The 15,631-nt window shown below is 46.9% G+C and overlaps 1 protein-coding gene across 1 annotated transcript in view; it reads right to left on the bottom strand.

The window, feature by feature from the left end:
• Nucleotides 1-7,341, bottom strand: part of LOC142194227 (uncharacterized) — a 270,460-nt gene extending 263,119 nt beyond the window's left edge. Inside the window, 2 exon segments of the mRNA XM_075263244.1 lie at nucleotides 1,645-1,657; nucleotides 6,666-7,341. Of these exon segments, the coding sequence (XP_075119345.1) occupies nucleotides 1,645-1,657; nucleotides 6,666-7,341 (689 nt within the window).
• Nucleotides 7,342-15,631: the final 8,290 nt, after the last annotated feature.

The raw sequence follows: 15,631 nt of genomic DNA, 5'->3' as shown, positions 1-15,631 counted from the left end.
AACAGCTTTTGACCCCTATAAGAGGCCGGAAGACATGCTCCTCCCTTGTGTTTTTTTCTGTCCTGTGGGACAGGACAGGTGGTAGGAGGAGCAGGGGTTCTGATTTCTCATAGGGGTCTGCTACTCTCTCTCCCCCCTCCTTTTTACCTGACAAGCGGAAGACTTTGCTATATTTTTCCTTTCTTTTTGCTCTTCTGAGCCTCTGTTGCTTCCTCCCCCGCCGGCTCATGCGTGCGCCTGGAGTGCTGCCGCGCTGGAGCCGGGCTTCCCTGCGCGGCTAAGACCCTTTCTCCTGGGAACCGTTTTTTGGTTTCCCGGGTCCGCCGCCCTACTCGTCCGCCGCACATGCGCGGTATGCGGTTCGCGCGGGCGAACAAAACCCCCCTGGAGATGAGCGGATGCCGGGGTTCCCCTCTGTGAGTTTTTGCCTTTGCCCCCAAAAAGATTGTCCCAAAGAAGGAAGGAGCGTGCCCATTTTTAGTCCCGCCCCCTGGCCTATATATCCCCTCCAAAACCATCTTTCAGTGCCTGTTGCTCCGGTTACTGGCACCTCAACTAGAGAAGCTCCTTGGTCAATTTGTCCTAGAAAGCAGCTCCGTTGATTCAGGTTTGGGGGAGGCGGCCAGGGGGAAGGGGTGGTAGCGGTTCCCACTATGGGAGGGCAAAGGTTGTTAGTATTCTTTTTCTTTGTTCCTTCTCAGAATGTCTTCTTCTTCCTCCTCTACTGTTCCTCCTCAGAGGAAGGCCTGTTGCAAAGAGGAAACATCTTTCATGTGCTACCTGCAGAGTCCCACTGCCTGACGACTCCCAGTTTCGTTTTTGTCCAGGATGTAGAGCCCCCCCCCCTTCTGAGGCAACCCCCATGCGGGAGATGGTATCCTGGGTGAAGGGCTTCGTCCAGGACTCCATGAAAAGGATGGAGTCCTCAGCCAAAAGACCACGGCTGGACTGCGAGTTGTTGTCCCTTCCGCCCCTGGAGAACCTGCGCCTTAGGGACGTGGAGTCATCATCCGATTCTGAGGAGGAAAAGGAGATCTTCCCCTTAGAGATGTCCAAGGTGTTCAAGACACTTAGGATCAGAGACCGGGAAGGTGGTGAAGGCCCAAGTCGAAGGTCTCGTACCTTCAGACCGTCCTCGGAAATGCTTCGCCTGATGGAGAGCGAATGGAGGCACCCGGAAAAACCCTTTGCGCCATCCAAGCGATTTAAGACCTTATTCCCGGTCCCTGAGGGTCAGCTAAAGGCGTGGGGTCCTCCGCCGAAGGTTGACGTCGCTGTGGCGAAGCTGTCAAGGCACACTGTCCTCCAGACAGAGGACGGGTTGAGTCTCAAGGATCCGATGGATTGTCGGGTGGAAGGATCACTGAGACGAGTCTATTCAGCCTCCTTGGCCCAGGCCTCCCTGGGCATGGTTGCGAACGAGGTGGCCACTGGTCTGCGGGCAGAGCTCTCGTCACTTGCCAAGGACATAGATTCCGGAGTGGATCGAGATGACCTCCTGGCAACAATGTCGGACATCTCTCTGCTGGTGGATCATCTGACGGAGGCGACCCATTTTCAGACCCGTCTGGCCACCAGATCTATGGCACTGGCTACTGCTGCTCGCCGGCCCTTGTGGCTGAAGCCCTGGAAGGCTGACCTCACCTCCAAGAATAGCCTGTGTGGTCTCCCCTTTGAGCCGGGACGGCTGTTCGGGAGGGAGCTCGACCGGATTATGGAATCTCTGGCCGACTCCAAAGGCAAGAATTTGCCACAGCCCCTTGAAGGTCGGAGTCCCTCCTTTCGAGGAAGAGGCACCTCCAGAAGAGGAACTAGAGGCCAGCGATGATCCGGCAGAGGTAGAGGTCGGGGCTCCTCTCGTAAACGTAAGGGCACCTCCTTCTAATCCTTCCACCCTACCTCCCCTCTCCTCGCCCCCGGGGTGGGCGGCCGTCTTTCCCACTATGTTGATGCCTGGCTCCAGAATATTCATATATACATCCAGACGATCCAAGAAGGCTATAAAATTAATTTTGTTGCCCAGCCGCCAGAGAAGATGGTAAGAACCCACCCTCTTCAGGGCCCCAAACAACTTTATCTGGAGAAATTGATTCAGGAGTACGTGGACAAAGCCGCACTGGAGGTGGTTCCTCGCGCAGATCAAGGCACAGGCATCTATTCTCCAGTCTTCTTGGTCCCCAAGTCATCAGGCGAGTGGCGTATGATCATCGATCTCAGGTATCTGAATCGCTTTATCCGCAGGCTGCGGTTTCGCATGGAGACCATCAGGTCAGTGCTACCTTTCATGCGCCCTGGAGATCACTTCGTCACTCTGGACCTGAAGGATGCCTACCTCCACGTACCCATCTTTCCGGCACACCGAAAGTTCCTAAGGATTGCCGTATACATAGAAGGGAAAGAGGCGCACTTCCAGTTCGCAGCCCTCCCATTCGGCATATCCTCCGCCCCCACACCTTCACAAAGGTCATAGCTCCGGTCGCTGCCGCCCTGCGCCTTCAAGGCATATTCATAGTCCCAGACCTGGACGACTGGCTTCTGAAGGATCATTCAAAGGAGGTTCTTACCACGCAGGTGCAGACCGTCATAGCTCTACTAGACAAGCTGGGGTGGCTGGTAAACTGGCAGAAGTCAGTAATGGTGCCATCAACACGAGTTCAGTTCCTGGGACTTATTCTAGACTCTCTCAACATGATGGTCTCTCTACCCTCTCCTCGCAAAAGGAAAATTGCTCGGGCAGCACATCATTTGTCTTCTACACGGAAGGTCACCATCAGGACGGCTATGAAGGTCCTTGGATTGATGTCCACTACCCTAAATGCAGTTCCTTGGGCCTTATGGCATATGCGCCCTCTACAGAACGAGATCTTGAGAGTCTGGAATCACAGTCCTTCAGGTTTACAGAAGCCAATCCAGTTAACCATCAGCACCCGGCAAACCTTGCCCTGGTGGACCCATCTGCGAGATGGGAAGTCCTCGGTCCAGCCCGCCTGGACCCTGTTGACTACAGATGCCTCCCTCACAGGCTGGGGAGCTCATCTGGGGGAGACCCCGGTTCAAGGTACATGGAATCAGCGGGAGAGGACGCACTCATCCAACTGGCGCGAGCTTACCGCAGTTCATCGAGCCCTTCTGTCATTTGCACCACTTCTACGAGGGAAAGCGGTCAAAGTAAGATCAGACAATCTGATGACAGTCCACTATATCAACAAGCAGGGAGGAACCAGGTCCCCCTCACTCCTGCAAGTCACCAACCTGATCTTCTCCTGGGCAGAACGGAACCTCTCCCAGCTGGCTGCGGTACATATCCAGGGCCGCCTGAACATCCTAGCGGATCAACTCAGCAGAGGCCGCCCGACCGCAGGCGAATGTTCCTTGAATCAGGACATCTTCCACTACCTGACCAGGAGGTGGGGTCTCCCCGAGGTGGATCTGATGGCCACCCAACACAATGCCAAAGTAGAAAGGTTTTGCTCCCTGTACCAGGAAGACAACCCTTTGGCTGTGGATGCCCTGTCAATACCATGGAGGTTCGAACTGGCATACGTGTTCCCTCCCATCCCGATGATCCCAAAGGTATTGGCGAAACTCAGGCAGGACCAGACTTCGGCAATAGTGATCATGCCGTTCTGGCCAAAAAGGGCATGGTTCACCGACCTTATCCTTATGAGTCGGGGGAACTACTGGAGGCTTCCACCAGTCAGGAACCTGGTGTCACTGAACAGTCGGCTGTGCCTGGGCCTAGACAAATTCAACCTCACTGCCTGGAGGCTAACCGCGCCATACGCGCAGACAGAGGATTGTCCCAGGGAGTGTTAAGTACCTTAGCCCATTCAAGAGCGGAGGCAACCAATCAGAGCTACCAAAGGATCGCCCGGATATTCCGAGATTGGTGTACAGGCAGCCACCGCGATCCAGACAGAGATGCAGTCCTAGAGTTCTTACAGAACAGCCTGGAGAGAGGACTAGCACCTGCCACCCTCAAGGTTCAAGTGTCAGCTCTATCTGCTCTCCTGGAGACACGGTTATCACAAGATCCTCTTGTCAAACAGTTCCTTAGGGGGGCTGCCAGGCTCCGCCCCCCAGGTACGGCCCCCTGTACCCAGGTGGGACCTGGCCGCGGTTCTACAAGGGCTATGTGCGCCCCCCTTCGAACCATTATCTGAAGTGGACTGGAAGTACCTGTCATTTAAGGTGACTTTCCTGCTGGCAATAACCTCCGCCAAGAGGGTTGGCGAATTGCAGGCCCTAGCGGCCTCCGAACCTTTCATAACCTTCTTCCCTGACAGGGTACAGCTAAGGTTCGTTCTGGGATTTTTGCCAAAGGTACCAACACTTCAGAACACCAACCAAGTGATCAACCTACCGGGCTTCTTTCCCTCTCCTGCTACGGAGCAGGAGGAGAAGCTACACACACTGGATCTGGTAAGAGCACTACGTATTTACCTAGACCGTACAGCACCGTTCCGAAGATCAGAGAATCTTCTAGTCAATGTGTTTGGCCACAATAGAGGCGCTAAAGCATCAAAGGTAACCCTGTCGAGATGGATCAGAGAAGCCATCACCTGTTCCCTTCGGGCCCAGAATCTTCCTGTTCCAGATTTCTTACGAACCCATGCCACCCGAGCAGTGGCGACATCATGGGCAGAGACACGGTTCCTCTCTCTAGACCAGATATGTGCGGCAGCCTCATAGAGCTCACAGCTGACTTTTGCCAAACACTACAGATTGGACTGGCGTACGGCCGATGCTACAGCATTTGGGCACTCCGTCTTGGCATCAGCCTGCCAGGAGGACCCGCCCTAGGGGAAACAATACTTGCTATATCCCTAGTTGTGCTGCTGTTGGGCATAGGGGGAAAGAAAGATTATGAATGATAATCTGTTTTCCCTTAGCCCAAACAGCAGCACAAGGCTCCCTCCCTAGGAGGTACTGTTGTACAGATTTTGTATATGTGTGTTTAGCTCTTGGCATAAATTGCTTTCTGTATATCATACTTGTTACTAACACAAGGGAGGAGCATGTCTTCCGGCCTCTTATAGGGGTCAAAAGCTGTTAGGTAATTAAAAATTCCAACTGTCCTAACAGCTCATTAGGGGCAGGAATACCCCAGTTGTGCTGCTGTTTGGGCTAAGGGAAAACAGATTATCTACATAATCTTTCTTTATTGACCACAGAGTAAATTGTCCAATTTTTGGACCCCTCATATTACCTCCTTTCTTGCCCTACACAGAGTAACACATTAGGCTGTTATATATTCTAACAAGTACCAGCCTGTCTCCGCTTTGGCTTCAGTCTTCTTTAGCGGCTTTGTCCAGATACTGAACAACATCCGGACGTAATATCCAGACGTTGTTTGAGCTCATGTGCGTTGGGTGTGTCGCCTCCTGGAGCTAAAGTGGGGGCCAGGAAAGGAAAAAGGGTTAATAAGAAAATATCAGCCACTACCTGATTTCTGGGGCCCCACAGGTGGGTTGTATTATGGGAATACCTGGGCCTGATATCAACTATTCCCGGCCTTCATGAGAATCTGTTGTAGATTATGGCCTGTACCACCTTTTTTTTCTAAGCCATAAAAATAAAAATTTACTGGAATTCTATTCAATAAGTGCTGAGTACAATGTGACACTGACGTCTGGTGTTTGTATTGGGATGTACCACAAGCATTGATGTCTGTCCTGGTAGCCAAGGAGGTGGATATAGGCCGTGCTGAAATCTACCCCAGCCCATAGCTCATGTCAGTAATCTGGTGTAAATTATGGTAAATGTGATCGGGCCTGGTCCATTGTCTTAGGACAATATGTGTTTATTGATTTCTCATGTACAAAGGTGTCCACAGCCTGTAAGTAAGAAGCCCCCTGTGCCCCATAATGTTACCTATAAAACTACATCTGCTCCTACAAAACACAAGCCCCATAGGAATACAGTGATAGAATTATGTTTTAGTTTTGGCTCTTAGAAAGCAGCGACAAATTGTTTTCAAAGTTTCTTTATTCTGAAAAAGTTGCAAAACATAAAATAAAAACATTTCTACATATTTGGTGTCCCCATAATTGCAGCGACATCATCATAAAGGGAAAACATTATTTATGTCACATGGTAAATGGTGAAATTGTTGTTACAGTTAATAAAAGTTCATCAATAAATTCCATCTATCCTGAAATGTTACTACTAAAAAATACAACCCGCACAAAAAACTAAGCCCTCATACAGCGACATTAATGGGAAACCGCTCAGTCCTAAAGGTCCAGACTAGAGGTGTCCTGCAGGTTATAGACTGATGGCTCATGTATCGGGGGGTCATCAATATCAGATCAGCGGGGTCTGACTCCTCACACAGCCAGGAGGATAAAATAATGCCGCTGTAAAAGAGTCAAGATTTCTAGTTCTAGTTTCTTCTGGATCTGAATTGAGCAGTTCATGTAAGAAAACCTCCGAGTGTATCTGAAGGAAAGCAGTTCTGTAAAGAAGAGACGATGAAGATTCCTGGAAGGCGACTCTGGGTGTAGTAATGGCTGGTAAATATACTTTATATCAGGGTCACATAGTTCATGATACCTATGTACAGAAATACCGCAGTGACATCTTACTGGTTACACTTTACTGGGGAATTGTTCTTGTTTTGTGACTTCTCTCATGTCTCTTAAGATGTCTTTGTTGGCTAAAACATTTCCCACATTCTGAGCATGAATATGGCTTCTCTCCTGTGTGAGTTCTCTCATGATCTACAAGGCTTGATTTGCAGCTAAAACATTTTCCACATTCTGAGCATGAATATGGCTTCTCTCCTGTGTGAGTTCTCTCATGATCTACAAGGCTTGATTTGCAGCTAAAACAATTTCCACATTCTGAGCATGAATATGGCTTCTCTCCTGTGTGAGTTCTCTCATGACTCTTAAGATTACCATGTTGGCTAAAACATTTCCCACATTCTGAGCATGAATATGGCTTCTCTTGTGTGTGAACTCTTAGATGAGTCACAAGATTTGATTTGAACGTAAAACGTTTTCCACATTCTGAGCAAGGAAAAGTGTTGTCTGCAATGTGAACTTTCAGATGTTTTGTAAGATACGATTTTTGGTTAAAACATTTTCCACATTCACAACATGAATATGACTTCTTTCCTGTGTGAGTTCTCTGATGTATTTGGAGATTGTTTGAACTTGTAAAACATTTCCCACATTTTGTGCATGAGAATGGCTTCTCTCCTGTGTGGGTTCTTATATGATCTACAAGTCGTCCTTTTCTGCTAAAATGTTTCCCACATTCAGGACATGGAAATGTTTTTTCATCCCTGTCAGTTTCCTCATGTATGGAAGGATTAGGTTTCATGTCTGAGCTCATGGTTCAGAACCAGAAAAGATTTCCCCAGTCTACGTCCAGGTCTTCTTGTACCAATCTGTGATGATCTTCTCCTTTATATTCGGGGGGTGTCTATGGAGCCGCTCATCCAGTCACCGCCTGCAAAATGAAACAGAATTTTTTTTAAACAAAACAATTATAATTTTATTAGTGAGATATTGTAATTACCGAGACATGTCGCACAATAGTCACCAAATCACCATATGAGGATTTCTTATACACAACAGTGTCAGTAACAAGTAATGAGATATCTAACAATCTACAAATCTACTAAATCTAGTTATTCCTAATACAGAACGGACTCTTATATTGTGTATTAGAAAGTCTACAAACCCTCTACCGGGTCATTAAAGGGGAAATACCAGGAAAGTATTACCCATAGAATACCTGATTGGTGGGGTCTGACGGCAGAGACCCCCACCAGGTAGAATGTAGACCTGTCATGTGGTGGATGACGCCCCCATACGGTTCGGGAGGAGCATCAGAAATAGCTGAAGTAAAGCGATTGGCTATCTCCGGTGCTCCCATTGTTGTCAATAGGAACCCAGTGTTGTCCGTCCACCAACCGACCTACAAGCTGCAGTCAGAATGAATGTGCATTGGGGAAAAACACACCCCATTGTCAGGATCGGAGGGTGTCAGGAGTCAGACCCCGCCGATCAGGTATTTGCAATCTATCATATGGATATAGGATAAATACTTTTTATGGCATAACCCCTTTAACCCCTTCTCGCCACAATCAATTTTCATTTTTGACTCTCCGCCTTCCAAACCCTAAAACTTTATTATTTTTCCGTTCACAGAGCCGTATGAGGGATTAATGTACTTTGTCTGGGGGACAGATTGTAATTTGTAATATTACCATTTATTATTCTGTACAATGTACTGGGAAGCTGGAAAAGATACTGAATGGGGTGGAACTGGAAAAAATCTGCATTTGTGCGATATTCTTATGGGTTTTCATTTTCGTTCACTGTACAAAAAAATAGACTCTTGCAGCCGCCATATTCTGCCACTTGTAACTTTTTCATATCTCCATGTATAGGGATGCATAGGGCTTGGTTTTTGTAGAGCAAGTTGTACTTTTTAGTTACATCATGGATAATGTCTATTGCTTTTTATTCAAATTTCTATGGGAGGTAAAACAGCAATATAAGGCGACACACCGGTAATTTCAGACACAGGGATACCTAATGTGGACGTGTTTAACTATTATAGGTGTTCTAAGAAAAGGGGGTGATATGAATTTTTTTATATTTGTTAAAAATTATTTCTACATTTTCCTTTTTTTGGCCTTCCTAGAGGTCTTGCACCTCATTATTGTTAATATAACCCATCACGATGCTAATACATCACAATGCATTGTATAATATGGGCAGTTCTATTACAGGCTGCATAGAGGAGCCTGTAATACAGGGATATGCCAGACAAGACAACGGAGGCCTTAATGCCTGTGATCACTGCGGTCACTGATCGTGGGTATTACTGCCGGGTCTCTGATGTATAATACAGTGCAATCCCCGTGGCTATTACAGCTGCTCAGCTCCTGGCCCGTCTGTATAATCTAATACCCGACATCCATAGTATTATTAATAAGGGTCAATAAATATATTTAGAAGAAATCCCAGTTGGTGTCCTAATGGTAAAAGTTTTTGGGGTCATGTAAAGACCTCCAGGGTAGTCACAAGGCAAGGGGATAACTTTCCGCACTGTAATGCAGACAGCACTGCCGGTAATACTAATTGTCGGTATTTTTCAGGCTCTGGAATAATACCTTTCATAGAGTCATAGTCATGTGATCAGTCACGTACAGGGGTGGAGCTTGTTCTTCAATAACTTACTTTATGGTACAAGCTGTTCAGGACTCTCTGTATGGGGAAGAACAGAATGGTAGAAGAGCTAAGTGAAGGAGGGAAGGGTGGAGGAAGAGCTTTGTGCTGGAGAAGTGTGTAGAGAACAGGGCTAAGAGTGGGGGAAGGGTGGAAGGAGCATAGCTGACTGTTGGGGGAAGGGTGGAAGTACAAAAGATGTGTGTGTGTGGGGGACCTGCAGGTAGCAGAGCTAAGTGTATAGCGAGAGCATGGAGAAAGCTGGCTGTATGCGGGTCAATATATGGGGTAGGGAGGAAGCTGAGCTGTGTGAGCAGTTAGGAATACAGAGAGAATAGGGGCAACACGGTGGCTCAGTGCTTAGCTCTATAGCCTTACAGCGCTGGAGTCCTGGGTTTGAATCCTGCCAGGGACAACATCTGCAAGGAGTTTGTATGTTCTCCCCGTGTTTGCATGGATTTCCTCCCATTCTACAAAAAGACATGATAGGGAAAAAAAAGGTACATTGTGATCCATATATGGATAAAAAAACTGAGAAAAAGCAGTGTGGCTGTGTGTGTATGAATACAATCCGCTCTAAGTATCACCGTATTGAAGTCCAAATGAATAAAGTTGGCGTATAAGCTAGCTTAGAGAAACACACACAGAGTTCTTGTGTATATAGTGGGTTCTGCTGTAAATTTGCGGTCTTGGTCTCTGAAGTCCGGCCAATAGTAAAAATAAAACAGGCACTAACTAACACCCTGCTCCATAACGTCTGATTGGAGCTGAGCTTTAACCCCTTGAATGCTGCGATCAAGCATGACCGCAGCATCCAAGGGGTTCCGCCATGATCGGGGGGTGCCGGTATCTGTAATCTAAATTTTTTTGAGGGTTGCAGTTTTCAAAATGGGGTCACTCCTTTTGGGATTCCCCTTTTCTGGTACCTTAGAGGCTCTGTAAACATGACATGGCGTCCTGCATCTGTACTCCAAAAGCCACATAGCGCTCCTTCCCATCTGCACCCTGCTGTGTTCCCAAACTGCAGTTTATGCCACATGTATGACACTGGTGTACCCAGGATAACGTATGTATTGTCATATGTGATATAAACTGATATTAGGGCACAGCCTGGCACAGAAAGGAGGGAGCGCTGTTTGGTTTTTGGCGCACAGATTTAGACAGTTTAGCTTTTGGATGCCATGACACTTTTGCAGAGCTCCTGAAATGCCAGTAAAGTAGAATCCCCTGACATGTCACCCCATTTTGGAAACTACATTTACTTGAAGCAATTTATCCAACAGTTGCTATAATTTATTCTCTAGAAATGAATACGCAGCTGACTGCAAAAAGTGAAAATGGCAATTTTTCCAGGAATATGTAATTCCAATGCTTAATATGTTGTGCCTGGCTTGTATCAGAGATGGAGGCTCCAAAACCTGTTGTGCCCAGGATACCCGCTTACCAGTTTTTGGAGTGTGTGACTCTGCTGACACAAACTGGGCACAACATATTTTCCTTTTCAATATCAGCTGCACAATCATTTATTGAAATTAAATGAATGCAATACTCAAGGGTTATAAATGCTCGCTACCCTACTTGATAAATCACTTTAGGGCTGTAGTTTCAAAAATGGGGTCACAAGTCTGCAGAATCCACTTTACTGGTAATTCAGGGGCTCTGCTAAAGTGATAAGATATCCAAAAACCAAACTGTGCTCCAAAAACCAAAATAGCGCTCCTTCCCTTCTGTGCCCGGCTGTGCCCAAACAGCAGTGTATACCCACATATGATATTATTATCCGGGGTACACCAGTGTCAGACATGTGGGTGTAAACTTCCATTTGGGTACACAGCAGGGGCTAGATGTGAAGGGGCACTATGTGCTTTTGGAGTGCAGATTTAGATTGTTGGTTTGTGGACACTTTGTCATATTTGCAGAGACCCTAAAACTTCCCCTACAAAATGGGGTCACTTCTTGGAGAATTCCAATTTACTGGCACCTCCAGGGCTCTGCAAAAACAACATGGTGTCCAGAAATCTGTACCCCAAAAGCTAAAAAGCACAGTGCTCCTTCCCTCCTGAGCCCTGTTGTGTGTCCAAGCAGCAGTGTACACCCACATATATAACTATTTGTCCCTGGGATGGCTCATTTAATGGTTTTATGAGTGTATGTCTCTGATGACTCAGTGGGTACAATGTATTGAGCACCAAAATGGCATATTTCTTTAAAAATTTCCATTTTCACATTGTACTTTACCCCTTGTGAAATTACTTGAGGGGTGTAGTTTCTAAAATGGGGTCACTTTTGAGGGATTTACATATTATTGGTACTTTAGGGGCTCTGTAAATGTCACATGGCACCTTAACACTATTCCAGCAACCAGTTATATACATTGTATAGACCAGGGGTCTCAAACTCGCGGCACGCGGGCCAACTGCGGCCTTCGGGACAATAGTTTGCGGCACCCGGCCGCATCGATTGGAGGCATTAACCCCTCTGGCGCCTCGATTAAAGCTGACCGAGGCGCCATTTTCCCAGCGCTATTTTGCCCGTGATCGCCGGCACCTGGAGTATGCTCCAGGGCTGACGTCACGTTGGGATGACAGTCAGGAGCCTTGTAAAGACTCCCCGGCCGGTCTGCAGTGATTTTCTTTTGCAGGCTGCTCTATGCAGCCTGCAAAAGAAATGACGATTTTTTGCATTGTAATGCATTGCATTAGTGATCAGACCCCCTGGGGTTCATGACCCCCCTAGGAGGTCTAATAAATCCAAAAAAAAAATAAAAAAAGTAAAAAAAAAAATATAAAAAAAATTGTAAAAGTATTTAGAATTCAAATCACCCCCTTTCCCTAGAACACATATAAAAGTATTCTAATACTGTGAAGCACATCCATGTTAGGTCTCCCTGTGTCTAGATAAACTCGCTGTATAAATCTATAACAATATTTCTCCAGTACGGTAAACACCATAGCAGGAAACTGAGTCAAAAGGGCGAAACCGACGTTTTGTCACTGTTTTGCCTCTGATAAAAATGTGAATAAAAATAATCAAAGCAAAAGCAATTCCCCAAAATGGTAGAACTGGAAAGGACACCCGGCCCCGCAAAAAAGACGCCCTATACATCCCCGTACACAGACGTATAAAAAAGTTACGGGTGTCAGAACATGGCGACTTTTAAAAATAAAAAAATTGGGAAAACCTGATGCAGCCCAGCCTGACCCAGACTCTACCTCCAGCGGCCCCCGGGTAAATTGAGTTTGAGACCCCTGGTATAGACAAAGAACAGGTTGGACCAGTATAATTAGCATAACATGATTGGGGCAAAGTGGTCACATGGTTCAGGAGAGGAGTCGCATCTCATTATGGCTGAGGGGGGTGAGCTCTCTAAAACGGCTGCAGGCATCGCCCCACATGGCCCTGGAATCCAAAATGGAGGTTACACGAGCTGATATCCCCCACAGTATATGTGTGAGCAGAACAGAGGCGGTATACAGCTGGAAACCAACATATAGGTTGTAGAGATCTGAGGTTTCTTTCATATATGACTAAGTACCAGTAAAATGTAGACAACAATAAAGAGGTAACGCGTTTCTCTCTATCACATTGTTCACATTCTTATTACAAAGTGCTACTAAAAAACTTCTTAAGGCCGGGGCCCCACATAGCGAAACGCAGAAATAAAGAACAAACGCGGCAGAAACAATCGTGCCAGAAACACATTGCGGTTTTCCCTCATCTATACGATATACACTCGTCTTTCCGCAGATATAATTCACAAGCTGCGATTTCACTTTGTGGATGGGATCAGCCAGAATCGCCTTCACTTTGCAGGGACTGTAAGAAGCAGCATCTTCGCAACGTGGGGGCTTCAGCCTAAAATAGTTTTCCCTCTCAGTTATTGGAGTTTTTATTGTATCACTTTAATTTTTATTTTTTAATTGTATATTTGTTTTTTGTTTTTTTTACATTGTGTTCCCATAAGATCACAATAGACCTTTAGGGGCATTTACCAATATTATTTGGTGGGGGCCGATATCCCTGTAACTGGGGCTGGTACCTGAGGAGTTATGCCGTGTCCTGTCTATATCTGCAGAGGGGATCATTGTCCTCCAGGACCCAGCAGCTCTTACAGTCTCGGGTCCCCGGCATATCACATGACCGCCGGGTCAGAGAGGAGTCACATCATGGCGGCTCCCATAGCTGTGTATACAGTACTCACTGAGCGCGGTGTATACAGAGATGGGGATGTGAGGACGGTAATAACCAGTCTCTGCCTTCTCTAGAGGAGCTCCGGATGTAGTCACAGCCGACTCCCCAGATCTGCAGCTACTAAACACTACAAGGACGTACGGGTATATAGTCTATGGGCGCTCCTGAACTGGTTAATGGAGTTACATTTTCTCATTAATTTCCTGCACCAAAACTTTTTGTAAATAATAAAAAAATAAAAGGAAATAAATAAAAAAGATATTTCCTGGTCCATAAAAACCTGAAGAAAAATCTAAAACAAAAATATCTAAATTTCTGTATTTTATCTCTTTGCCACCCAGAAAATGTTAAAAAGTGTTTAATAACTCCTGGGTTACCCAATAGGAAAATACAAAAATGTCCTGGTCATTAAGGGGTTACATAAGGGGTAAAATGACTGTTCCGGTTATTACAGGGTTAATATGGAGACCCCCACACGGGGACAGACATAACCCATACACATGACATATACATACACCTATTCCTTATAGTCCACCATCATTACAGTATATTATAGTCAGTGATATTCTACTCACCAGACGGGGGCGCTCCGCACTCTCAGCTCAGGTATATATATATATCTCCTGTCAGGGTCTCCTCCTCAGGTAAGTTCCCTCCTTGTAAGTCCTCTGGTAAATAAACCTCCTGGACAATGCTTGGATCTATATAGCCCTATGGTGGCCACATCTGCCCTCCCCCATTACCTCCTTCCTCATCAGAGACACTATTGAGGATGACACTGGGCTCCACCTCATACAATATCCTCCTGAGACCCCCCACCATGCACACATTGTATCTGCATTGTACCTATTGTTCCCCCCTATTTATCATCTGTAAGAGATTCCTGAGATACTCCGAGACCTTCTCATGTGAGAATCAGGAGAGACAATGGACATCTTACATCCTGATGTCCAGACTTGAGACCATCCCCCGGACCCTCCATCATTATCCCATAGATATTACCATCCCCCGGACCCTCCATCATTATCCCATAGACATGACCATCCCCCGGACCCTCCATCATTATCCCATAGACATGACCATCCCCCGGACCCTCCATCATTATCCCATAGACATGACCATCCCCCGGACCCTCCATCATTATCCCATAGACATGACCATCCCCCGGACCCTCCATCATTATCCCATAGACATGACCATCCCCCGGACCCTCCATCATTATCCCATAGACATGACCATCCCCCGGACCCTCCATCATTATCCCATAGACATGACCATCCCCCGGACCCTCCATCATTATCCCATAGACATGACCATCCCCCGAACCCTCCATCATTATCCCATAGACATGACCATCCCCCGGACCCTCCATCATTATCCCATAGACATGACCATCCCCTGGACCCTCCATCATTATCCCATAGACATGACCATCCCCCGGACCCTCCATCATTATCCCATAGACATGACCATCCCCCGGACCCTCCGTTATTATTAGAGATGAGCGAACGGTAAAATGTTCGAGGTTCGATATTCGTTTCGAGTAGCCCCTCAATATTCAACTACTTGAATCGACTATCGAACCCCATTATAGTCTATGGGGGGAATATGCTCGTTTCAGGGGTAGGCAACATTCGATCAAATTATACTTAGCAAGTCCACGAGTGAGGGTCGGGCTGGATCCTCCGAGAAGTCTTCTCCTTGCAGCGTCCCTGCGGCGTCTTCCGGCTCTGAATTCACTCTGCCAGGGATCGGGCCTGGGCAGAGCCGACCGCGCATACCCGCACTACAAGCGGACAGGGAATCAGGGAATGCAGTTTGTGAGGGAAGGGGGGTAAGGGGGATTAGCAGGGTGGGTCTACATCAAATGTTCACCTTAGGGCCCCGCCATTCCTAGTTACACATCTCAGTCCTATCCTGAGTACACTTATAGTCCAGCAGATAACTCTGACCCCATGGACTTCTTGGCCAATAGTCTTGGCCCAGTTTGTCAGGAGAGTTTTATCTTGTCCGACCACAAGAGAATAGTGATGTCACCGAATAGTGATGTCACCGTCTCCCTTTATTTTTTTATGTAGATTGTGAGCCCCATATAGGGATATATATATATAGGGATCACAATGTACTTTTTTCCCTAGGTCTTTGTAGAATGAGACGAAATCCACGCAAACACGGGGAGAACATACAGACTCCTTGCAGATGTTGTTCCTGGCGGGATTTAAACCCAGGACTCCAGTGCTGCGAGGTTGCAG

This window comes from Leptodactylus fuscus, chromosome 2, assembly GCF_031893055.1.
Source record: "Leptodactylus fuscus isolate aLepFus1 chromosome 2, aLepFus1.hap2, whole genome shotgun sequence".
Taxonomy (NCBI): Eukaryota; Metazoa; Chordata; class Amphibia; order Anura; family Leptodactylidae; genus Leptodactylus; species Leptodactylus fuscus.
This window is presented reverse-complemented; position numbering and strand designations above follow the sequence as displayed.